At 42.1% G+C, this 26,742-nt stretch overlaps 1 protein-coding gene across 1 annotated transcript in view; it reads right to left on the reverse strand.

Moving 5' to 3' along the window:
• Positions 1 to 586: 586 nt before the first annotated feature.
• Positions 587 to 26,742, reverse strand: part of MARCHF9 (membrane associated ring-CH-type finger 9) — a 140,414-nt gene continuing 114,258 nt past the window's right edge. Inside the window, exons 4-5 of the mRNA XM_072134826.1 lie at positions 17,550 to 17,742; positions 587 to 1,670 (exon numbers count right to left, since the gene is read on the reverse strand). Of these exons, the coding sequence (XP_071990927.1) occupies positions 1,342 to 1,670; positions 17,550 to 17,742 (522 nt within the window). The 3' untranslated portion in view covers positions 587 to 1,341. The remainder of the gene's footprint in view (positions 1,671 to 17,549; positions 17,743 to 26,742) is intronic.

Consider the following 26,742-nt stretch of genomic DNA (forward strand, 5'->3'; position numbering starts at 1 on the left):
GTAGTGAGAATGGGACTCCCATTTTCTGGATTGTTGAGTCCCATTCTCGTGATGACACGTGGTCCCGACAGTCAGACCCCCCACTGATCAACTTGTTATCCCCCATCCTGTTGATATGATATTACTTGATATTACTAAAGGTTAAACCCCTTTAAGTACTTCTAATGTGGGTAAGGCATCAAAATGTTGGTATTCATTTGCACTAATAGAGCGATTATTTCAGTGCTTCTCTGCCAGAAAACGGGTGTAAAAGTACTGATAAATCTCCCCCTCTGAGTATATGCAATACCAGACACAATCCATGGGAAAGTGTGGCCCTCATTAGAAGTGAATTTTTTTTTAAATTCTAGTCAACATTGACTTTGCTAACTCATTGTGATCTATAAAAATAAATGTCTACCAGATCCTTTCTAATAATCTTAAAATGTAAATGACCAGGCATTACAAACAGGCAACACGTTACACGCTGGCATCAGCATACACAGACATACAAGTGCAAAAGTTACAGGAAAATCCTGATGCCTTTAATTTTACATCCCAGTATGTGAATAAGAAGAAAAAAGAAAAGAAATGTAGTTGGAGACCATTTGCATATAAATATTTTTTTCTTTATCCTCCCGCAGGGAGAAGAGAGGAAAAAAAATTACATTTACTCATGCAAAAAATGTAAAACCAGGGAAAGTACAAGCGTCTTATTGCAAAGATCCCATTTTGCCGTAAAAATATGTTTTATTGCACCTATTCATCGCTTAGAAAGTTGTGAACCACTTCAGAGTCTTTTTGTTATTTCTGCTGTATTTACCCTTGTGTTTAGGCAATTTTAGACAATTACTTAAAGAATTGAATCTTTTTTGTGTCGGTTTTCGTATATCGAGTCTATGGTTTTCTTCAATGTTGTCATCCTTTAAAGCTGAGGTAAAAAAGTTAAGACTTGGTTCTAGTGATGACTTTTTGTGTTTTATCTTATACGCTGGCTTGTGCTTTCGACGTATTTCAACGTTTTAGGTGAGATTGGTTTCAGTCGATGGACGTTTCTTTGAGGGTTCCCTATAATTTCAATTCAGACCGGGCAAATTAAGTACCCAATAAGACGCACAGAAAAAGAATTATGTGATAAAAGAAGGCCCAACTTTTAAAAAATAAAAATCAGGGCGTTTCATTTATTAACACAGTTGGCCAAAATGTGTTAAAAGGCCAGCGCCTCAGGGATCAGAATTTGCTGTTTTCTCCAGCAAAACAAAGCTCTCTTCTTTCCCTTGCCGATACCATTATAATGGTGGCATCAGTAAAGCCAGTGAAGGATAGCAGCAAACCATTTCCTTCAACAATTCTGACAATTTCTCATACTGTTGTCACTCTCATCACCACCTCTCTGTTGGAGTTTGAGCTATTTCGATGTTCATTAGGCCGCAGGTGGCTGAGGATGTGTAAGATTGTATAACCACAGTGATGGTTTAATATAGTCCTAACCCGCTGGCTCCGCCCAGGGCCTCTATCATTGTGAGAAGAATGATTCGTCCGTGAATTCCTTCCCCCAAGCTTTGTAGTCCCACTAATAGGTTCCCCAAGGTCCTTGGTTTTATCATAGTTCAGAACCTTCCATTGCTGATTCACGGCTTGCCATCGCTTGAAGATCCGATAGACAGATGATCCCTCGTGGATAATCAAACCTGTAAAATTCAGAAACAATACATCAGTATAACTTTAGAGATGATGGTGGAGAAAACATGGAAATAATATCAATACCATTCAGGTAGTAATGCACCCTCCAGGCTACTACTAAAGATTTTTACGCTCTCTTGTACCTAGTGCAAGACTTAAAAGGACATCTTTTTTCTGGAGTTTTCCCGTAACATCTGAAAAGGGCTAATATTCCATATTTTTAATGATTGATTTTAATACATGCATCTTTGAGGTAAATTTCTCTCAAAATTGTAGGATCTGACGATTTTTCGCATAAGTATTAACAAATTTCGGAGGTGTGACAAACCACTACATTTTTCACTTTTGATATCATGCTCAGATTTCTGAAAAAAACAGATTTATGAAATTGTAAATTTTACTGGTTCCCAATCCCTTACTGTATATTTACAACATGCGGACTGAGTCCCTAAAGGCTTCGTCATAGCATATTTAGGGGGTCGGCTTTAGGCCTGGAATGTTACAGACGGGACCACCATCTCCCATACACAGCGATCAAACGGAACCCTGTGCATAGAGCAAAGGCTGTCCGCTGACAGCACACAGCACAGCCCAAAAGGTGACAAATGTCACTGTTCCCTTTTTCACCTGCAGCTGGGGGAGATACCCTGGGATATTTCAATGTAAAAGATAAAAAGAAATGAAAAAATAATGGTATATTCTTACCCTTGAGGGATGTAAAGTAAAAATAAAAAAATTTACGCAAAAAAAATACAATAAAAAATACCCCATCCCAAAAATCGCCATTCACTAATATGACCCTACATGACACCAGGTTACCCAGTTGGCCGTATTACAGTCAAAACCAAAAAAATTCTAAAATGCTAAAATGTAAAAAGCATAATTTTGTAACCATTTTCTCAACTTTTAAGCCTAAAATTTTAGTTTAAAGTAAAGATTTTGACCCCAAAAAATAATAAAATAAAAATCTTGTATTTCTCTAAATAAATGCCACAATGATTATGTCGCTAGTTCAAAAATAAAGTTAGGGACATTAAAAGAATAAAAACAGCAAATTACATTGAGCCTGAACTGTCTAAGCACAAAATCACTCCAGTGGTGCAAGAAAAAAATAAATGTGACGCAAAAAGACAGCTCCAAACACAACACAAAAAGTTGCCGTAAGATACCTACTTAATATGTATTGTACCCTCAGTGCTTCAGGGTCGCTCTACAATGGATACTGATCAGTCTAGACATGAGGATCTCACTGGCCCCTAGAGGCACCAGAGTGGCTAAACTACTCCAAATGCTCACATCAATCCAAGAATGACAACAAATGGCCTTTTCTTTCCTTGTTCTGGTGCATTACGCTCACCATTTTTGGCATATTCTGCAGCTGAACTGCCAAACTGCCAATTTTAGTAGTTCTAGGAATGGCAAATGTCTCTGCGTGGTGTCAGTATAACACTGCTCCGACCCACAGCGCAGAACGTGTGCCACACTGTGGCTATTATTGTGTGATAGATGCTTCATTCCCAATTTATTGTTTTTCAGCATCAGTAATATGCCTGAATTGCTTGTCACCTAGGGTACAGTTGGGAAGGTTCTTCAGCTACAGTCTACATAAAACATAGTTCGTCAGCTTTATACATTATTGGACCTCGGGACCTCATTAAAAGACCATAATTTACAACCTTGTTCTGTTTGGAAATTTCCTATTTCCTCCAGCGAGTAAAGGGAGGTGGTCTCACATTCATGGTTACATTCTCAATGGTTAAACATCCACTGTATAGTGGAATGTAATGATATGTCATAAATGAGTGTTTTATAAAAATGGTCGTCAGCCTTGTAAATTTTGTTTAAAATACTTATATTTATGATCACTTGATGCTTCTATTCCTCTGCTTGCCTAGAATAAGGTCACTGCACTGACCGATGTGGATGACAGATAATCCTCAGAATAACCAAAACAAAAGATTGATAAAGTAAGATAAAGTAACTTCCTCTATCATTGTATAACATTGTTTTTGTTGTTTTCTTTTTATACTTATACGAGCTGTAGCTCCCGGCGTTGCCCGGGATAGTAAATAACTGCTCTTAGCTACAAAAAAATAGATATGTAATATTTTTTTGTTGACCAATTCTACCTATGCATCTATCTCACCCAACCTGTCTGTCTCTCAGTCACTCTCCCTGTCTGTCTATTGTCTGTCTCTCAGTCACTCTCCCTGCCTTTCTGTCTGTCTCTCAGTCACTCTCCCTGCTGTCTGTCTCTCAGTCCCTCTCCCTGCCCTTCTTTCTCTCTCATTCACTCTCCCTGCCAGTCTGTCTCTCTTAGTCACTGTGCCTGTCTGTCTCTCTCTTTCAGTCACTCTCCCTGCCTGTCTGTCTCTCTCTGTCACTCTCCCTGCCTGTCTCTCTCTCTGTCACTGTCCCTGCCTGTATGTTTCTGCCTCTCAGTCCCTTTCCCTGCCTGCCTGTCTCTCTGTCACTCTTCCTGCCGGTCTGTCTCTCTCTGTAACTATCCCTGTCTATCGGTCTCTCTCTGTCACTCTCCCTGCCTGTTGGTCTCTCTCTCTCATTCACTCTCTTTGCCTGTCTTTCTCTCAGTCACTTTCCTTGCCTGTCTCTCTCTCTCTGTCACTCTCCCTGACTGTCTCCCTCTCTGTCACTCTCCCTGCCTGTCTCTCTCAGTCACTCTCCCTGCCTGTCTCTCTCTCAGTCACTCTCCGTGCCTGTCTCTCTCTCAGTCACTATCCCTGCCTGTCGGTCTCCCTCTGTCACTATCCCTGTCTGTCGGTCTCTCTCTGTCACTAACCCAGTCTGTCTCTCTCTTTCTCTCTGTCTCCCTGCCTCCACCCATCTCACCTCACACATAAGCTGTCTTATGTTCATTGCCTATAGTAACCAAAGCTGAGAGCTCATATTAATCCCCTGTGGAAAAACAGCAACCAATCACAGCTCAGCTTCTGACTGCCACAGCAGCAGACAATGGCTCCTGTATATGGTGGGTAATAAGTGGATTTTAGAAAGTGCAGGTTGAAAATTTTGACGATTGCTGATTGTAAACGCAACAGTGCAGATTCCTTTAGCCGACAAACATACACACACACTCAGCTTTATATATTAGATGGTAGAACAACTGTTTAAACATTTTTTTTCATTCACCTTTAAAGGAAACTTACCATCAGGAATACAGTAACTGATGGTAGCTTCCTGTCTGTCTACTAAGCTCTACGCTGCCTTTACCTAATTTTATTCCCTAACTTTTCAACTAATTAAAAACTTTATATGTCTTTTATGCTAATTAATTTCCAAGGGTACTGGGTTGTGGAGGAGGTGGGTCAAGTACCCGGGACTAAGGCTCCACCACACCCCTGTAACCTCTGAAATCTCAGCTCCTGGCGCATCCCTGCCATCCCGTTCCCACGCATGTGCGGTAACTTTCAGCTTACAGCTGAGAAGAGACAGGGGAGACTGTGCATCTGTGGGCACCGCTTGAGACTTCAGAGGCTATAGGGCATGGTGTAGCCTTAGCCCCCATTTGCCGGGCTACTCCACACCCGAGTAGCCTTGAACTTGTATAAACAAAAGATAAAGTGTATAGTTAGTTAAGGGGAAAAGATTAGGTAAAGGCTAAGGTAGGGCTAAGTAGGCAGAAAGGAAGCTACCACCGGGAATACCTCAGTGTTAGGGTGATGCCACACGTTGCGTTTTTGGACCGTTTTAAAGCATGCATTTTCAGTGCATGCGTTTTTAAATGTTTACCATGTGTTTGGCTGTTTTTAATCTGTTTCACATCTGCCTACACTAAATGAAGATAAACAGGTTTAAAGCAGCCAAACCCGCGGTAAACATTCAAAAACGCATGCGTTAAACGAACTGAAAATGCATGCTTTAAAACGGTCCAAAAACCCAATGGGGCAGATTTATCAAGCTGTCTGAAAGTCAGATTATTTCTAGTTGCCCATGGCAACCAATCACAGCTCAGCTTTCATTTTACCAGTGCTCATGAATATTTTAAAGGGAAGCTGTGATTGGTTGCCATGGGGAACCAGAAATATTCTGACTTTCAGACAGCTTGATAAATCTGCCCCAATGTGTAGTATCACCCTTATCCTGCACATTGGAAGCCTAGCCACAGTATTTGCTATCATCTTAGCTTCCCATCCAAACTACAACTAAGAAGAGGACACTTTTTACAAGATGTTTCATTGGTCTCAGTTCATTTTCTTGTTCACTTTTTATAGGACCTTGTGACCTCATTATAAAACCATAATTTAATACCATGTTCTATTTAGAAAATTCCTATTCCATCCAGTGAGCAGGGAGGTGGTCTCACGGTTCACAGTTAAACCTCCACTGTATAGTGGAACGTAATGATGTCGTAAATGGGGGTGTTTGATAAAAGCAGTCATCAGCCTTATAAATTTTGTTCAAAGCTGCAAGGACATCTTTGCTGGATGATGAATTAGTGGAAGGGCTAAGATTGATAAGGTAAGAAAACGTGAACTCTTATCATTTTATTACTATTTATTTGCTATCGTCTTAGCTTCCCATCCAAGCAACAACAACCGTAGGTGCCGCTATGAGAATAAGAAGAGGACATTTTTTACAAGATGTTTCATTGCTCTCACTTAATTTTCCTCTTCCAGTTTTGGAGACAACAGGTACTGAAGCAGCCAAGGGTAGATGTGTACACACAGCCTAAAACCGATTTCTGTTACTTTTCTACAAGTTGCACCGAAGATTAATAAACAGTACACTATAATGTAGTGTTGTGGATGAGTGCCAGGCACTTTCTGCTGTTTCCATTTTATCAGAATTTCTGAACTGTTACTCCCAGTAATGACTTGTATGTAACCCTCTCCTCTCCATAAAACAAGTCATCAAATGCAACATATTGGAGTTATTTTGCCTTATCCACTTATCTACATAGTGATGCATTACATTACGTTAGACAGCAGTTTAAGAGCTTATAATAAATTTTGTTTACATTAAAAATAAAATGGTTATCAGAGCTAATATTTTGCCTTATGTAAATAAATGAATGTATTCCACCGTCACATGAAATAGCTCTAATTTTTTTACTGCCTAACTCCCGAAAGATGTACATTTTCTTTACGTTTACAAAGACGTATGAGAGCTTGTTTTTTTGCATGACATATTGGGGCTCATTAACTAAGGGTCCGAATCCGAATTCCCCCGGGATTTTGGCGCACGCGATCGGATTTTGGCGCATCGGCGCCGGCTTGCATGCAACAGAAATTGGGCGCGGGCTGTCAGACAACCCGACGGATTCAGACTACGCGCGGGATTTAACATTTAGAATTGTGACCCAAGACCTGCACTTACAAGCGCCAGAAAGAAGCAGGTGAACTCCGGCAGAACTCGGTGCAGAAGCGACGGATGCAGGAACTCGGACGCACGATCTTAGTGAAATGCGGCAGACCCGAATCCTCGTCCGACAACGCACCGCGGGATCGCAACAGGACCGGGTAAGTAAATCTGCCCCATTGTTTATTGTTTATTAGAGATGAGCGAGTATACTCGTCTGAGCTTGATGCTCGTTTGAGCATTAAGGTACTCGAAACGGCTTGTTGCTCGGACGAGTATTTCCCCTGCTCGAGATCGAGCATTTAATTAAAAAAACACAGTGAAGAACAGTGAAGAATAGAATAAAAACAGTGAACACAGGATCATTTAAGTGAAAAACACAGTGAAGAACACAGTGCAGAATAGATTACAGATGTTCGGCACATCTGCTTACTTGTCGGGAGATACGCGCGGAACGGTGCGAACAAAATAGTATGTGAAGAACACATTGAAGAGGACGGTGAGCAGGACAGAGACATCGGGGAACAGGACAGAAACATCGGGGAACAGGACAGAGACACTGGGGAGCAGCACAGAGACACTGGGGAGCAGCACAGAGACACTGGGGAGCAGCACGGAGACACCGGGGAGCAGCAGCACGGAGACACCGGGGCAGCAGCACGGAGACACCGGGGAAGCAGCACGGAGAGACACCGGGGCAGCAACACGGAGAGACACCGGGGCAGCAGCACGGAGACACCGGGGCAGCAGCATGGAGACCCCGGGGCAGCAGCACGGAGAGACATCGGGGCAGCAGCACGGAGAGACACCGGGGCAGCAGCACGGAGAGACACCGGGGCAGCAGCATGGAGAGACACCGGGGCAGCAGCACGGAGAGACACCGGGGCAGCAGCACGGAGAGACATCGGGGCAGCAGCACGGAGAGACATCGGGGCAGCAGCACGGAGAGACATCGGGGCAGCAGCACGGAGAGACATCGGGGCAGCAGCACGGAGAGACACCGGGGCAGCAGCACGGAGAGACACCGGGGCAGCAGCACGGAGAGACACCGGGGCAGCAGCACGGAGAGACACCGGGGCAGCAGCACGGAGAGACATCGGGGCAGCAGCACGGAGAGACATCGGGGCAGCAGCACGGAGAGACATCGGGGCAGCAGCACGGAGAGACATCGGGGCAGCAGCACGGAGAGACATCGGGGCAGCAGCACGGAGAGACATCGGGGCAGCAGAACGGAGAGACATCGGGGCAGCAGCACGGAGAGACATCGGGGCAGCAGCGCAGAGAGATCGGGGAGACTTCAGTGGAAGAAGAGCGGATCCCGGGACAGCGTATCTCTGACAAGTAAGCAGATGTGCAGAACATCTGCAATCTATTCTTCACTGTGTTTTTCACTGCGTTATTCAATTAAATGATCCTGTGTTCACTGTGTTCACTGTTTTTATTCTATTCTTCACTTTTCTTCACATCTGCTAACTTGTTGGGACAGTGAAGAATATATTGCAGATGTTTGCATACATCTGCTAACTTATGAGAAGACATTCTTTTTCAATTAAATAACACATTTTATTCCCGAACCATGGTCCCTTTGAAAAATGCTAGAGTCTCCCATTGACTTCAATGGGGCTCGTTATTCGAGACGAGCACTCGAGCATCAGGAAAAGTTTGTCTCGAATAACGAGCACTCGAGCATTTTAGTGCTCGCTCATCTCTATTGTTTATTATTCCATGCTATGTACTGGGAATCTGGGAAAAATTGGGTAAAATTTACAACAAAAACTGAAATTGCACTGTTATGTTTTGACATCTTTCAATGCGGGTGTCCAAATGACACATCCCTTTCTATTTGAATGTAGAATAATGTAGAATATAAGAGCAAAGAGTGCCAACAGTTTCTTGTAGTAATCTGATTTTCTTTCTCTTCCTTTCTTTGGTATATTCAGTAATATAGAGTTGACTTTCATCCAGATAAAGGGGAAATGTAAGTAGATATGAGCAATAAAGGATTCTGTCTGAAAAGCTGTTTATATCCCTAGTTGATTCATGGCCCCTTTAACTTTCACATAGAGATTCCTGTAAATTTTGCATAAACCAAGTGCAATAACCTCCAGTCTCTGACTGCAGCACCTTCTCCTTCAGTTTTACTGGAAATGGAATAACAACTAATACGTCGCTTGTCTAATTAAAATTTTATGCAGTAGTCAGCTAACCAGAAAATGACTTCACTGTCATAAATCACAACTTTATTTAGGGAGTCTGGATTACAACATGTTCATTACTCAAACACAGCTGATTTGATAAAGAATAATGCAATATATCATGACGCCCTGCACATGTTTAGAAGCCCACGTGCTGAATAATGTATAGGTCGCTATCCTGTACGTCCCCCATCATTACCTTATGTAAAGCGTGTTAGAGCACATACACAACACCAAAGTCAGGTCAGATCAATCATCCATTGTAGAATTTTTTTTTCTGAAGGGTAAATTAATGCGGTTGTAACATTTTCAATTCCTGTGACATTTGTGCAACATGTCTTGTTTGAGTAAGTGTTTGCCATTGAACCACACATACACTAAATGCATGCAAATTTCTATTCTTTCGGCTTGGTGTTCAGAGAACGACGGTTATTCATTTTACCAACCGTTTTCCAAAATTTTTCATATGAATTTTTGTCTTACTGGGGCCATTGTAGATATTACGCTGTACCTGTCATTATCACACTATGGATGTCATACGGGTCCTGTGGCTCTTATGGTGACATAAGAGCCACTCTATTTCAGATTTCGTCTTTGAATTAAAGACAAAAACTGATTTTTACAACGTCTGTCAATGGATTCAGGTCTAGGGCAGCCCAATAGTGATTTCCATGATAGTTTCAACTCTTGAGAGCAACTTATTATAAGCTCCTGGCAGTATAAGGGATTGTATACACGCTGTCCCTGTCAGTTCTCTTCGTTATTTTACTCAAAAATAACTAACATAATCTAAAGGGAACATGTCCTGAGGACTTAGGTGCTACCAACTAGCTATGCTTCACAGTTATAGGATATTGTTGCCTTTCTATATACTGGAATATTCCCTGATATGCAGAGAACCTTGAATGCTAAATAAAAAAAAAAAAAGAAAACCTATTGGAACCATCACCCGGTCTTGTTGTGCGCCACCCGCTCTTGACTTCCCTGCACCTATTGAATGCTAAATAGGAATGGCGTAAGGAGTCATTGGGGTAGTGAAGAATCATGCTGGGATGTCCCCTCCTGGCTAGACCAATGCCTCAAAGATCAAGTACATCATCATAAGTTATCATGATCAACTGAAGCCCAGACGTGATGCACCTAGACTATGGGGTATCAATTAAGCCAGAACGGACATCCTAGCATGACTTTTTCTCCACCTTTGTGATTCCTTACTTATTTCAGTACAGCTTTTAAAGTTCTTTTTTTGCGAAGTCCTGAATCTCCCAGAATTTAGGGGAGCATTTTGATCCTGTCAGTATTCTAGATTACGGGTTGGTGGCCGTTTCCACATTGTTTCCACATTTTGCTATTACTTTTACTAAATCAATATTTCAATAAATATTAATCTTTCTAAAAGGAAACTTACTTTTCACATGTATCTTACCTTTAGTACACTCTGTTACCAAATGATGTCCTAGGACAACAAACATTTTAGACACGGAGTGCCCAAACTGCAACCCAGAACCTACTTACTTGGGATTTCTACTTTTCTAGCTTTGTAAAGTCCTGTATAAGTATGATATCGATTTACATAGGACTGTCTGCTATGGTTTGGATTGCAGCAGTCTTATACACATTGGGGAAGATTTATCACTGCTTCTATGCTTGTTTTCTGGTGTAGAAGAAGTGAAAAAATTGCAAATTCTGCGCCACCTGCATGGCATAGTGGGTGGGCACAGAACATTCGCTGTTTTTTTACGCAAAACTATGCGTTCACACCTAAGCCTCTTGATTTATCTGACCGGATGCAATACTGTATATTGTATATAGCTATATTTAGATTATACCCTATTGAAAGTAAGTGCATGCATCATACAAGTACAGGCAGTCCCCGGGTTACATACAAGATAGGGACTGTAGGTTTGTTCTTAAGTTGAATTTGTATGTAAGTCGAAACTGTATATTTTATCATTGTAGTTCCCGACAATTTTTTTTTTTGCCCCTGTGACAATTGGAGTTTCAAATTTTTTTGCTGTAATAGGACCAAGAATTATCAATAAAGCTTCATTACAGACACTTTTAAGCTGATTATTGCAATCTGGGACTATTTTAAAGCATCCAGAGAGCTTCACCAGAGGTCACAGTGGGCAGAGGGGTCCGTCTGTAACTATGGGTTGTCTGTAAGTCGGGTGTCCTTAAGTAGGGGACCGCCTGTACAAGAAACATAGGGTCCATTAGTAATTGCAGATATGGACCTAGATCCTAGACTGTACCCAAAAATGCTAATACGATTTGGAGGACTAAACGTCTGAATCTGAATCGCCCTGTATGAGGTTCCTATGTGAAGCTGGAGTAAGAAGAAGTGTCCGGTGAAAGATGGCCTCCGGCAGATGCAGGTCCAGTGTGCCTCATCGGACATGTATCTAGGTAAGTACAGTATATATGGTGGAGTAACTAGAAGCTGATGGGCCACAGTGCAAAGTCTGTGCCAGGCCCCTGACTATAATCTTTGATTTATAATACTAGTCTTCTCATATAGCAAAGTGACACTTTTGGGCCCCCTAAATCCCTTGGACCCGGTTCCGACCCCACCCTTTGCACCACCTCAAGTTGTGCCCCTGGGGCCCACGTAGAGACCACATAAACCACAGGTTTTTGGACCTGTAGTTGGTTTACGGTCCCAAATATATAGAAATATAGAAGAATTTCTTCATCTACTATTGTAGACTCTCTTGTTAGCAGATACATTGACTGTAGGAAGAGTTGGAGGATTTCTGTATTCCAGACTTGTGGATATAAATCATGTATGGTTGTCCTGATTCCCTGGAAGTGTATTTGCAGGAGGCCATCTTTCATACAGTTAGGCTTAAATAAGAAATGTCAGGCTATAAATATATCTTCTATTTATAGTGATTGTATGTTTAGTTCTAAGATCCAAACCAACCTAGTAAAAAACATCAGCATAGTTTAGTGCAAATTAATTCTGTTTCCTTTGCAGGACACTGAGGCTGAGGAGATCCCAGAGACTGGGAAGAAAAGATAAGTAAGAAAATTATTGGTAACATCTAGTTCTTACTATCATTATAATTATCTATAATACTGAAGGGTATCTCTAGCATCATATAACTATGGAGGACATCTTACTTTTTAGAGTGCTGCCTTTCCCATTTTTAAATATATATGCTAGGTCCAAGGCATTGCACCCAACCATATAAGGGTCACCATTCTTCCCTGAACTTTCTTTTTCTTCTATCTACAGTATCTATCTAGTAAAACAAAACTGTCAGCAGCGCCACTGCTTCTGTGGGTGCTAGCTCATTCAGGTGGTTTGACTCTCCTCTCAATATTTCAGAGCAAAAACTGGGCATCAAACCTATTTCTTGGCTTGAGAACATATCCTGGGTAGGAATCTATATGTAGCACTTATATATCTATATGTAGCACTTAGGTATATAAAGCTTTTTATTTTCACTTAATTTTTTGTTGTGTTATCCGTTTTTTTAAAGGGGTTGTCTGAGAGATGTGAAAAAAAAAACCTAAAGGTGGCCGGAGGGGGCTGCTTAAAAAAATAAAGATCTACTTACCTTCCGGCACCTTCCGGTGTCCCGTTCTGCTGTCGCTCCGGTCCGGGCGCCATGTAAACAAACATGGCCGCCGGAACAGTGCTAGATTCAGCTTCTGGTCGGACCCGACAACCTTCCGGCCCGCATACACAATGCTGTGAATTGGGACGGATAGGCATGGCCTATGAGTCCAGCACTGCTCCGGCGGCCATGTTTGTTTACATGGCGCCCGGACCGGAGCGAAAGCAGCACGGGACACCGGAGGGCACCGGAAGGTAAGTAGATCTTTATTTTTTTAAGAAGCCCCCTCCGGCCAGCTTTAGTTTTTTTTCACAACTCTCGGACAACCCCTTTAATTATTTATCTATCTATCTTGCATTTTTTCCATAACTTTTGCAGACAGCATATCTTTATATATGCGTGGCAAATGCTTTTAGAGTTAAAAGCGCACATTTTTTTTTCCGGATTTTCAGTAGAACTGTGTGCGGGAAGATTAAAAATATTCATGCTCCTTTTATTTCCTCAGAAGAAATTCATGTGACTAATATAATGTAAATCAATGACCTTAAACAAGCGGTTCATGGTCTACTTCCTGCACACGCTTTTTAATTATTGCCTTAGCAGCGTATCTCCGTATCTCCAGACAATGCAGCAATGTCTCATTACACTGCTGGATGTTTGACTACTGTATTCTCTGAGAAAACAGATACATCAGATGATTTCTCAGAAGAGGTATATGTTGACTTAAAGGCCCCAAGGTTTTTCTACCCTAGGAACCTACCCTACCAAATAACCAGATGTGTCTGACAGGTTCAATCTTATATTTTAATAGTGAATTCTCAGTATTGATTGTGGATGAGAATGCCTTTGCCTTAGTTCATGATAGGGTTGCACGATTTTCACTCTAACATAAAATAAAGGGTATTTACTTGTGTGCGTTCTGTTGTTCTTGTTTGCAATTGTATTTGAAAATTAAGAGAAAACAACCAAACAGGTAGAGCCGGTTTGATTCTAGGGGCATGATTTGCCATTAATGGCAAAAAATTTAACTTATCAAAATGAACCTGTCACCAGGAGTGTCATTTTTAGCTGGTGACAGCTTCGAATAGCCTATGTCGTGCTGACATTAAAATTTCCTTTGTCAGCTTCAGCACTTATAAAACTTTTTTTCACATTTCCTGCTAGCATCATATGGTGAGTCATGTGGGGAGTGTCAGGGGTTCAGCTGCAGCAGTCTGTGTTCTTGGCTCTCAATCTTCTCTCCTACACTCATGCAGCTCCCTCACCCTCCCCACTCCCTGTCACATAATGCTGGCAGGGAGCCAAGTAATGTGCAATACATGTTTTTCAAAATACTTAAACTATTCAGAATGCTGACAAATACATTTTTAAATCATCAGCACAGCTTAGGCTATTGCAACCTTTCACTAGCTAAAAATGACACACACCGGCTCCTTGGCCACAGATAATGGGGTCCTTTTACTGCCATGTGCCGTTTATAATATTGGTGTTTTTTTATGCAGCAGAGAGACCTACGGCCTTTTAACGACTAGAATCTCTTTTTCTCTACAGCTACGCCCCTGCCTTTTCTGTTGCACAGATATTGGACCACATTTACTCACCCGCCTACTGGAGTTCATCCAAAGTGCATTGTCCGACGATCATGCACTCTGCCATGATTCACTAAGATCGTGCACCCGATATCCTGCATGTGTCACTTCCATGCTCAGGTCTGCCGGAGTTCACCTTCTTCTTCCTGGTGCATGTAAGTGCATTGTCTTGCAACACAAATCCCTCTGATTGTCCGATGGCCCGCCCCCTGATTTCTGTTGCATGAAAGCCAGCGCAACTGCACCAAAATCCAATCCCCTGCTAAATACCTGTCCCAGCGACCCTTAGTAAATAAGCCACATTGTCTATTAACAGCTTCCTGCACACCTCCTTTAACAAGGTTTAAAGGGAACCTGACATCAAGATTTTAACCTGATGACAGGTTCCAATAGCCCTTGTACTAAAGACTAAAAAGAATGCTTTTATAGCCAAGCTTCATAATCTGACTTAAAGTAGACCAACTAAAAGTTTAAATCGAGGTCTAAATCAAGACACCACCCCTGCGAGGGGTCTCTGTTCAGCCTGTTCAATTGTGCTAATGATATATTTCTCTACAGCAGCCATCTTGGAGCAAGAGAACCAAACAGGGGCCATTTTAAGTATTAGCCGGGGGTCAAGCACTGTCCAGCTAATGTCTTGATTAAAACTTCATTTTTTTTATAACCTGCTTGCTCGTCTGCCAGCTAATTCCCTTTGACATTTAATGAGAAGCCAGTCTGTCCTTTACTCTTGTCCTATATTTTGGTTCTAGCACCTGCATATCTCCAGTTTGGACTTGCCTAAGTCTTCTTCTCAGGAGAATTAGTATAAACAAGGCCTCTGAGAAGAAATAGTTAACCTTTTCGGAGAATGTCCTGGTAAATTCATTATGGCAAATAGCATTGCAGTATTCTATCTCCTTGTCACGCCTCTTTGATGATGATGTTCTGTTTTATATATGCAACTGGGCACTAATAAACTGTGGAGAGATTCTACATTCACTAAGAGATTGATGTGTCTTGGGTTTGTGCAGCCATGAAAGAGTTAATTTTAAAGTCACCTTTACAACTGATAATGGCGGTTTAAGCCCTAGATCAGTGATGGCGAACCTTTTAGAGCCCGAGTGCCAACAAAGAGCCGCTTATTTATCGCAAAGTGCCAACACAGAAATTTCATTTGTGATTTATACTCCCTGCTCTGTCACAGTTTTCATTGATACCAGCACCTGAGGACACCAATAAAGGAGAAAATAGTCCCAGGTAGCGCTGTCACTTTAAAATACCTCTGTGCACAGCAAGTCCTGGGCTGTCTGGGACTGCAGGAAGATACCTGGAGTCCTCTCTGGTGATGGCCTGAGTGCCCACAGAAAGGGCTCCGAGTGCCACCTCTGGCACCAGTGCCATAGGTTAGCCATCACTGCCCTAGATAAAAATCTCTAATAATTGTAAGACACTTTCTTGTTGTCTTATTGAATAAAACTTTGTTGAAACTTAATGAAGACACCACAGTTGTAAATTACTACAGACACATCACTCAGCATGATTTATCTGGCGCAGAATACTAGTGTAGGGTAACAATATATGTTGTCAAGCATGTGAAACACATTGGTGCACATTTACTTACAAAGTCACAAGAGGTCACTAAAAGTGCATTGTCCGTGTATAACGCTGCGTGTGGCAATTCACTAAGATGGTGCGCCAGAAATCATGAATCTGTCGCTTCCCTGCACTGGTCCAACAGAGTTCACCATCATTTTTCTGGTGCATCTTTACCATGGGGTGTGCGGCACAATTTGATATTTAAAATATGGCGCTCTGTCCGAATCAGTCTGACCTACTGGCGGCAGGCCCCCTTATTTGTGTCACATGGAAGCGAGCAGAGCTGCCATCTCAGCTTCCAAAGGTAATTACACATGAATAATCTATCGTAGTGTTTAAAGGCTGGAAATCCCTACAAAATATCTTGACTAAAATGTAAAAATTCACAGGCAAGGTTAAAGGGGTATTCCCATTTTAGCAAATTAATGTTATTTATTATTAATATGTAATATACTTTTTGTATCGATTCCTCACGGTTTTCTAGATCTCTGCTTTCTGTCGTTCTATAGGAAGTTTCTATGTTTACTTCCAGTGGCCAGAAATCTGACCATGGTCACACATGTGCACGTCTCATATCATAGAGAGTAATCAGGGCTGTGGATTATAACGAGCCGTGCACCTGTGTGACCATGGTCAGATTTCTGTCCACCGGAAGCAAGCATAGAAGCTTTCTATAGAAGGACAGCAAGCAGAGATCTAGAAAACCCATGATGAATTGATACAGAAAGTATATTAGAAAATTGTATAACTTTTTATTTCACAAACTACAGTATATAAATTATTTACTGAAATGGGAATACCCTTTTAACTCGCCAACCACATTAACAATGATTAGCCTCTTGAGTGATGTCTGTCAATCTACATTCAGATTACTACTAGGTCATTTTAGATCATTATGCGTCAAGGTAAAACAAATCACTCCCATTTTTCTGGACTTCTAGATTTGGCATGTAATCATTTGTTGGAGTATTAGAAGTTTAGGATGGTTAGGTAGCAGTTAGGCCCTTTTCACACTTGCGTTTTTCAGGTGCGAGTTCTGTGTGTGCTTTTGATATTTTCAATTCGCATTGCACTTTGTCCCATTTATTGCAATGGGCATGTTCTTATTCTTATATGCGTGTGCATGTGTTTCTTTTCACACGTATCAAAATCGCAGCATGCTCTACTTTTGCATTTCACATGCAAGTTCAATATGAGTGCAATGCGTATTAAATAGATGGGTTGCTAGGTGACATGAAAAAGGCAGGAAGTGGCATGAGGGTACAAATTGAAGAATCATGTGATTTAAAACAAGTGCATGAAAAATGGGCCAAAACGCAGTAAAAAGGCAAATTACATGCAAGTGAAAAACGCAAGAACGTTAATGACTTCAGTTTTTTTGCACGCATTACACTCTGACTTGTTTTGCAACGCAAGTTTGAAAGGGCCCTTACAGTCACTTTGTCTGTCAACCATCATTTTAAGATACTAGCCCCAAGAGCTGGCACTGACTAATAATGCAGTAGGCATAATTTCTGATAATCTTAATGGTAATAATCGTGTAGCAAGTGTGAAAACAGCCATGTAGTTACAAATACTGTATTGGTTTGAAATGATTGTCACGCAAAAAAATGAAAGACAGAAGGGAATGTTTTTCTTACCTATACAGACTATGTCCATGAAGCCGTACATGCCGTAGCAGATTTGGAACAGTAAATCCTGTCGCTGCCATTTGGCCGAGGGGCTGAGAGAGGACCAGATTAACCAGGATATGCTGGCGATGAGGAAGAGGGAGCCCAGGATTATAGCTGCTATCTGGACCTTCTCGATCACAGTCAAAGAAATGGCCTGCCACTGCAATGCAGATTAAAGAGCTGTCAGGAATGCACAAGTATCAATGCCTCTTACCTGATGCTTTATATTCCATCCAGACACAGAAATACTTCACCAGTCTGCTGTCATATTGATTGCATCAAACAAAGTTTCCATGTATTTGTAGGAAAACAAGCACCTTTATTTCGCAAATGAACAATTTACATAATTCATATATGCAAACGAAAATATCATGTGTCCTGAATAGTAATCCGCTTGCTGAATGGGGCAGATTTCTGAATCATATCAACAAAAGTAAGCATGGTGCTAAGAGAGAATGATTCATGCATAACCAGCATAATACAATTAGGGTGAAAATATATGTGGTCATCACGGTCATGAAACTAACACTGGGTTGTGATGCTTAATGCTGACCTACACGTTCCATCTTTTTTTGTTGTCTTTTGAAGTAGCCCAAATAAAATAAGAATTAAGGGGGATTTGTCATCCCCACCCCTCATTTATTGAACAAGTCTGGCTTCTATGACCTCCAGTATTTGTAGGGATTACATGGCAGCCATCAAATGAATTACTGTCTATATGCAGAGACCAGATGTAGAATTATTCTCTGTTTTGGCTTTTTAAAGGGGGTCCAGAGCTGTGGACTTCCCCTTTATAACATCAATACATCCTAAAAAAGACAATCCTGTCCATGTGCTTTATGAAAGGAGAAAGAGGAGAAGACAAAACTTGTTGTTCAAATAATCTAATCCTATCACTTAAAAATCCACCACAATAACAAGTGAAATGTGTTGAAAGCTTTTCCAAATCAACTTTAAAGGAAACCTGTCATCAGATCTTGATCTACTAACCTAATTGATAATCCTTAGGCATAACGCCGTTGTGCTAATGACTACTTGCAGGTGGGCTCATGGTCTTAGGGGGGAGAATGGTGGACTTTAAGGCAGGGTGGTTATGCAGGAGGATGTGGGCTACGTTAATGTGGGCTTGGCTTAAGGTGGTCACACCCGGGGAGGGTTTTGGGGCATAAAAGGGGACTGGTTGCGTCACTCACACTCTTTTATGGAACTCTTCTCGTCCTCCCTCCTGTTTATATGTTATTTTCTTTTCTTTTGAATGTAATATCACAGCTGGTGGCAAAGTAAATATGTTTGTGCCTACGTGCCCTTTAGTTAGGCTGGCATTCAGGTGCCCAGACTTAATTCTTTAACCCCTTAACTCTGCAGCCCTTTTTCGTTTTTGCATTTTCATTTTTCACTCCCCACCTTCAAAAATCTGTAACTTTTAGATTTTTCCATGTACAGAGCTGTGTAATGGCTTATTTTCTGCATAACAAATTACACTTCAAAATGGTGGTATTTAATATTCCATGCCGTGTACTAGGAAGCGGGAAAAAAATTCCAAATGCAGTGAAATTGGCAAAAAAACGCATTTGTGCCGTATTCTTGTGGGCTTGGATTTTACGGATTTCACTGTGCGCACCAAATGTCATGTCTACTTTATTCTTTGGGTGGTATGATTACGAGGATGCCAAATTTGTATAGGTTTTATAATGTTTTCATACATTTACAAAAATTAAAACCTGTACAAAATATTTTTGGGGGATTTTGCCATGTTCTGGCGCTAATAACTTTTTTTATACTTTGGTGTACGGAGCTTTTGGAGGTGTTGTTTTTTGTGGCTTTTGATGGAGTTTACAATGTTATAATTTTTAGGACTGTATGACCTTTTGATCACTTTTTATAGAATTTTGGGCGTGATTTTCTATTACAGGGTTAAATGCAGTGAAAAACCGTCATTATATTTTGATAGAGCGGGCATTTTCAGACACAGAGATTTATTTACTGTTTATTTATATAAGTTGTTGGAAAGGGGGTTGAGTTTTTCGGTTTTTTAATTATAATTTTTTAAAAATCTTTTTATTATTTTTACTATTTTTCAGACTCCCTAGGGTACTTTAACCTTAGGTTGTCTGTACGATCCTATCATATACTGCCATACCACAGTATGGCAGTATATGGGGATTTTACTCCTCATACATTACAATGTGCTGATAGCACATTGTATTGCATGGGTTAACCCAGAGCGACAGATCGCCGCTCCCCGATGAAGTCACTGAGAGCGACGATCCTCAGAAAGATGGCGGTGCCCATTCTGAAGCCGCCAGCACAGAACGTTACTGTCCCCACACCTGCGCACTGGCTGTAGCTGGCAGGGCCTGGCATAGAAATAAATGCCGCGCAGGACCCTGCTGCATGCATCAAAAGGCTGAAGCTTCTTGATGCATCTGGCTGCGCTAGTGCTGCGGTGGGGCTAGCACGAGTGCCAGCGTATGATAAATATTCCCCATTGTCTTTATTTTACGTAAAGAGGATGGTTTGGGGGGGGGGGGTAAATTTGGGTTATGCAGGCAGTCTAACAGATTAATTCAGCTTTCAATACACATAAATCAACCTTATATTTTGTTAAAACTTCTCCAGCACTGAGTAGAAGTGCACATATTCATGCAATATTTGAAACATGTCAAAGAGAGGGGAAGGAACAGGGAGCAGAGAGGAGTTTTTATGATGATTAAAGGGACTCAATGGCCACAAGACTCAGGTTCTTGATTGACATATAGCCAGGTATATTACCAAAGTTAATTTTCTGCTAAACAGAGATGGAGATAGAAAAATGCAAGTTTGAGTTGTGTTTGTTTTAAACTGCCATTTGGTTGTTAGGTCAAAACCTGATGACAGGTTCCCTTTAAGGGTCTGTTCACAGGTCCATGTGAGGAACTTTGCTTTAGGAACCTTTCTGCAATTTCAGTGCTATATGAGAGGAAAGATTGTGTTGTATGTGCAACATCCCTGCCAACGCAAGGCAGAGGAGTTATTGCGAATGAGCCCCTAATATGTGTGTTCCCCTAATAGAGAGTCTGATCAGCTCCTCTGCAGGACAATACACATATAATTAGGTCATTGTGCAGCGGTAGATTCTGCTTTGATAGGCAAGGGTTAAATGTTGTTTATTGTTGTCACCCAATGATATGCCTCAATGCACTTAATTGTGAACTGGAGTGTGATTGGAGAGTAAGCCACCACCTGACCAGGAGGTGTAACATAACCCCTGATCAGGAAAGTTCCAGAGACAGTGGAGAGGAGACTTGGGACCCAGCTTCTGACTGAGGAGCACCACCTCAGAGCTCATGCTCTGACAACAGGCCCCCTAGGCCTCAGCAGCTCCACCTTCAGTCCATCTTCAACGCTAACACTGAACCATTCCAGGATAAAAGCTGAAGCTTCCTACATTGGACACAGCTTCATCCCAGCCTGCCCATGCAACCAGGCTGGTGCACAGACTACTGTGGTTCCTCTCCAAGAGCACTCCGAGTATCCTACCTCTGTAAGGAATCGTTGGGCACGTTGCCTGCTGTCGCTATTGGTTCGAATAAAGAACTGTAAGTTGCCTGTAACGTTGCCTCCGGCTGGTCCCTGCTACGGCTGTAACATCAAGGGCGCTCCATCCATCTACCAGACACACTATACAGACTCCAAGGGCTGCCCCAGGGAGAATCAGTACCACAGCCTCTCCCTCTATATCATTTCTTGCATACACCACCTGCTGGAGACCTGCCAGGTTGTGGGAGACACTAGCGTGCCTAGGCCGCAACCGCCAGCCACTCTGGTATTCCGGGCCCCGGCTGCCTCCAGGCCCCAAGAAAAGGCTAGGCCCCAGTGGGGGATGTTGCATATGCAATGATGTATTTCCCTTCCAGAGCCTGGTCACTACACAATAACACCATTATACCCATCACATATCAGAGGGGTGTTTGGGGTAGCAGTGGTAAATGTGGAATCCTTCATACAAGAGTCGGTCACAATATAAATGGAAGCTAAATCAAAACTAAAAGATAAGATAAAGAGTAAAAAATTAGCAATTACTTATGGCACTGAGGCCTGGGGACCTTGTGGGTGGGACTGCTATTCTCAGATCACTTAAATCAGGGGGGGGGGGGGGAGATGTGGAGCTGCTTAGAGGAGATGGACGTGTCTAAGTTATATAACAGGGAATCCTACATTGTATCTCTGGCTTTTTAATGACTTGGATTTAACACACAGTCATATAAAAATCCAGGTATCCAGGTAGCAGCAATAATTTCCTACATTATTTCTTGAAAAACATTTCAAATGTTCTCGGATGAAATGTTCCCAGCCCGTGAGTCAGCCGACACGTGAAGCGTTTTCTGTGTACACATTCTGTAGTCAGCGCCGCTGACTCACCGTCTATGAATGTCTATTCCATTAAGGGGCTGAAAGCTCAGAAAGCCCATTTTGTAAAACATACGGTATACATAATAAAACAACTAAAACATAATTCCCACTTACACCTTGCTAGCAAAACTGTATTAAGACGGATGTCTATGCTTTTATCTTACTCACCAAGCCCCTCCTGTGCAAAGACCTTTATGACAATGCATTGTGCATATACGGAGGTGCTAAGCTGTAACCTGCAGGGGGCACTACATACTCTGTCATACTGACGTTTTGCAGTATCCTGCTGAATTTTGGAAAAAAAATACCATAACACGTACTGTAAAACCAGAAAACATTTCTTTTTATTAAGCTTTTTTATGTTAATCGGCTGAAAAGTGAACGGAATGCAAATCCATTAACCCTGTTCTAGTGAGTCTATACTAACAGCAAGACTAGTAGAAATGAAAAGATTTTAAATCTTTTTAACTAAAATATCAATTATCTTTTTTCACAATCTGTGCATAGAAACTGTTATTTCAAGTCAAGGCATAAATCCCTACTGAGGCTGGAAATTAGATGTGACCATATCGGCACATGCCTATATGTCTAGGCCATGACTATGAAGCTTGGTATTGTTGTCCAGGTGGAAGATCAATATTCTGTCAATGTGCAACTTGTAGAAAGCAGCAGGTTTTCCTCCACAATTTCCATGTCCATTAAAAGGTTTTCCAGGCCAGTGATATTGATGGCGAAACCATAGGATACATGATAAAAATCTGAACCCCACTTATCTGCTGAACCCCTTGAATGGGGCGAGAATAGAGATTGACGTCTGACTCCATTCTCAGTTGCTCGTAAGCCTAAGGGCGGCACTTATTGCTTTACAGGGACATACATCTGAATGAGCTACACACTATAGATATCCTCCTGCAACACATTTTTAAATTAAAAGTACCATAAGAATCCATCATGATAAACCAGGGACACCTACTCATAGATCCAGGCACCGTAACTGTGGTAACTTTATATTTGTTATCCATGGCCTCCTTTCTTCTAAAATCGACTTATAAAATTATGCCAATGAGCCAGAAGGCCTCTGGGAGGCGTTTACCAGTGCACCTCCATGAATGAAATGTCCACAGCAGCGCCCCCTCATTGATGAGATGTCCACAGGCTGTTAGGCTGGGTTCACACCTTGTTTTTAGTATACGCTCAGCATACCCATTGGCATATACTGGCAGACGGAGGTATAGTCGTTGCCTCTGTACAGACATATCCTGTGTTAAGCACAGGAAGGAAAGATGTAACAAGCTATGTCTTTCCATCCTGCTCCCTCCTGCTGACATAATACGCTCAGCGGAGGCAAGAGAAGCCTATGGGGAGCAGATGCAACGTCCCCCAACCTCTGCTGAGCCGATAAGTCGTTCAGACTCAGGAGGTCACCGGTGATGTTACTGTCCATATAAGGAAGGTGACATCACTGGGGAAACACCCCTAACATCAACAGCGGCCAATCACCAGCTGCTGCCACTGTTCACTCCTCCCAATGCATTCAAAGGGGAGGGAGTAGTCACCAGGCGACATGTGTAAGCATACTATGCTTGTAAGGAGACGTCGGGAATAGAAGGTCACAACAGTCACAGTGCCTGGATCTATGAGTAAGTGTTCCTGGCTTATCATGCTTGAATTTTATGGTAGATTGCACATGTTACCCCAGTGGTAATCCAACATCCATTCCGCAAGAATCAGAAACTAGACATAATCGTCTCGTTTCTAATGCATATAATGACGTGATTTTCCTGCGATCAGGGGGCAGAATTCTGCACCATAATCCGCAGCAATAAGTGAAAAGTCACTTATTTGCTACCGATCAAATAGTGCATTACGCTGCTGATTTGCCACGTGGAAATCTGCATGTAATGTGTCTCCATAGAAACACATATGTAAACGGGCTGAGGCACACTCCCATGTGCTCTGATTCCATTTCCAAACTAAATAAATGCTCTATGTGTGCCGGGGGCAGACGTGGCGTTTTGAAGCCGTTTTAAAGCAGTCTGTTAAATAACGCATGCGTTAAAAAACGCATCCGTTTTTGACCGGTCTTACCAATTATCTTAATTAAAATGGGAAAAAACGCATGTTATTTAACAGACTGCTTAAAACGGCCCAAAAATGGGTACAAAATTTCCACATGTGCCGCCCGGCCTAAGATTCCTGCTGGTCTTCCTTATTGATAACTTCCTTGTAAGGTAATTTGGGTTTATAGGGCCTGCTCTGGGCAGATTTACAAGGTGTTCTCCGTCTGCTTTAATGGTCTCTGAGGAATATTCAATGACTTGAACATTTCAATGACCTAGTCAAACACTTGAGTATTTTAAGCATTTCATTTTTTTCTGTCTTAGGCAGCCTGTTTGAAGCATAGTTGTTTTGTTTTGTCACTTTAGACAAATTCTTTTTCAGTTATTGTGCAGTCCGTGCATAACCCCTTTTTAACATTTTCAAGAACACGGAGCTGTCACTAATGTTTGACAGCAGTAAGTCGCCTTGTGTGCACCATATTCCCCCTAAACCAAGAAACCTTTTTATATACGAGCATCACACAAATACGTGACAAGAAAATGCAGTTTAAAAATGCTATTCTTTTATCATGGTACTTATCATGATTCATTTTTATTTAAGGGAATACTGGATCACTTTACTAAACTGGTCCTTCACCATTATTATGCCCTCCTTAAAACTGAAAACTGGTGGAGAAATCTTCATTGCTACTTATTTATCTACCATCAAAATACAGCATTATAAACCAGGGGAACTTACTCATAGATCAAGGCACTGTGACTGTGGTAATCTTCTTATATTTGTTTTCCATAACCTCCTTCCTTTTAAAATGAAGTCTTAAAATTATGCCAATGAGCCTGAAGGGCTCTGGGGAGTGTTACCAGAGCCCCTTGGTGCTCTGGCCTTCACTGGCTGTTACAATGTATCCACCTCCTCCCTTTGCTCCCTCAGCACTTCCCCCACTCTCTGCCTGCTGTAACCATACACAGTGTGAGATCATGGAGGGGCCCTGGGAGCCTTACACATACAGTGGTGGCCAAAAGTATTGTCACCCCTGCAATTCTGTCAGATAATAGTCAGTTTTTTCCAAAAAATGTTTGCAATCAGAAATTCTTTGGTATTATTATCTTTATCTGATTTGTCTTCAATGGAAAACCACAAAAAGCCAAATTGAATATAATTCCACACCAAACATAAAAAAGGGGGTGGCAAAAGTATTGATACTGTTTGAAAAATCATGTGCTGCGTCTCTAATTTGTGTAATTAACAGCACCTGCAACTTACCTGCGGCACCTAATAGGTGGTGGCTATAACTAAATCACACTTGCAGCCAGTTTAAATGGATTCAAGTTGACTCAACCTCTGTCCTGTGTCCTTGTGTGCACCACATTGAGCATGGAGAAAAGAAAGAAGACCAAAGAAGGTCTGAGGACTTAAGAATCAAAATTGTGAGGAAGCCTGAGCAATCTCAAGGATACAAGTCCATCTCCAAAGACCTGAATGTTCCTGTGTCTACTGTGCGCAGTGTCATCAAGAAGTGTAAAGCCCATGGCACATTGACACCTCCCTAGATGTGGCAGTAAAGAAAAATTGATGAGAGATTTCAACGCAAGATTGTGCAGAAGGTGGATAAAGAACCTTGACTAACATCCAAACAAGTTCAAGCTGCCCTGCAGTACGAGGGTGCAGCAGTGCCAACCAGTACTATCCGTAAGCATCTGAATGAAAAGGGACTGTATGGCAGGATACCCAGGAAGAAACATAAAAAAGCCAGGCTGGAGTTTACCAAAACTTACCTTAGAAAGCCTAAAATGTTTTGGGGGAATGTTCTCTGGTCTGATGAGAAAATTCGTGCCATTCGCACGTGGGCGGGTGGTGCAGCCTGTGGGTTCCAGCCAGTAAGTTTTGGTGGGCTGGAATTTCTTGCTGTGTAGCACAGAGTCTGCAGGAGTTAATGCTTTCAGGACTGCAGCAGCAAATGTAGCAGAGCGTACACAGTTCTTTGTGGGTATTTAAATCCGGTGGTGCTGGAGCAGATCTCAAAAGCACAAGGCAACAATAGATCACAGTCTGTCTTGCAAAGTTCAATCACAATAGGGCCTTAACCAGTATGGCAGCAGGGTTAGGCAGCACAGTTAAGTGAAACAACAGTTCAAAGTGCCAGTATAAGGCACAGAAGTAAATATCCTGTTCGTGTCACCAATTCCCCCAAAGGGGCCTTGCCTTTCTTCAATGGTTGTAGACAGCCAGGACCCAGAATACCAGAGTGGTTGGCTTAAGTGGCCTAGGGAACGCAATGGTCATGGTGCTTGGTATTGGGAACGGAGGGCGGCTTACAGCCTGGTCTCCAGCAGGTGGTGTGTGCAAGAAAAGTAGAGGGAGAGGCTGATAAAGGAGGTTTTTCCTTGGGCCAACCCCTGAGGTGTTTATAGGAATCCCTGGGTAATGGAGGATGGGGAGCCCCTGATGGTGAAGCAGCCGGATCCAGCGATCACATTTTGCAAACCAACTCACGGTTCTTTATTTGAACTAAAACAGCAGGCAACGGCCTAACATCAACAGCAGCAGGTTCAGCAGGATGGAAGGCTGGTAGGAGACAGCTGGTCCACCGGAAGGGTTACTCACAGTCTGGTAGTAACTTCAGGCTGGGCTGGGAGAGATGGAGCCGAGTCCGGACAGTGGACCTCTGCTCCGGGGCTTAGTCTCCTGACGTGCCCAAGGAGTCAGG

Source organism: Engystomops pustulosus, chromosome 2, assembly GCF_040894005.1.
Source record: "Engystomops pustulosus chromosome 2, aEngPut4.maternal, whole genome shotgun sequence".
NCBI classification, from domain to species: domain Eukaryota; kingdom Metazoa; phylum Chordata; class Amphibia; order Anura; family Leptodactylidae; genus Engystomops; species Engystomops pustulosus.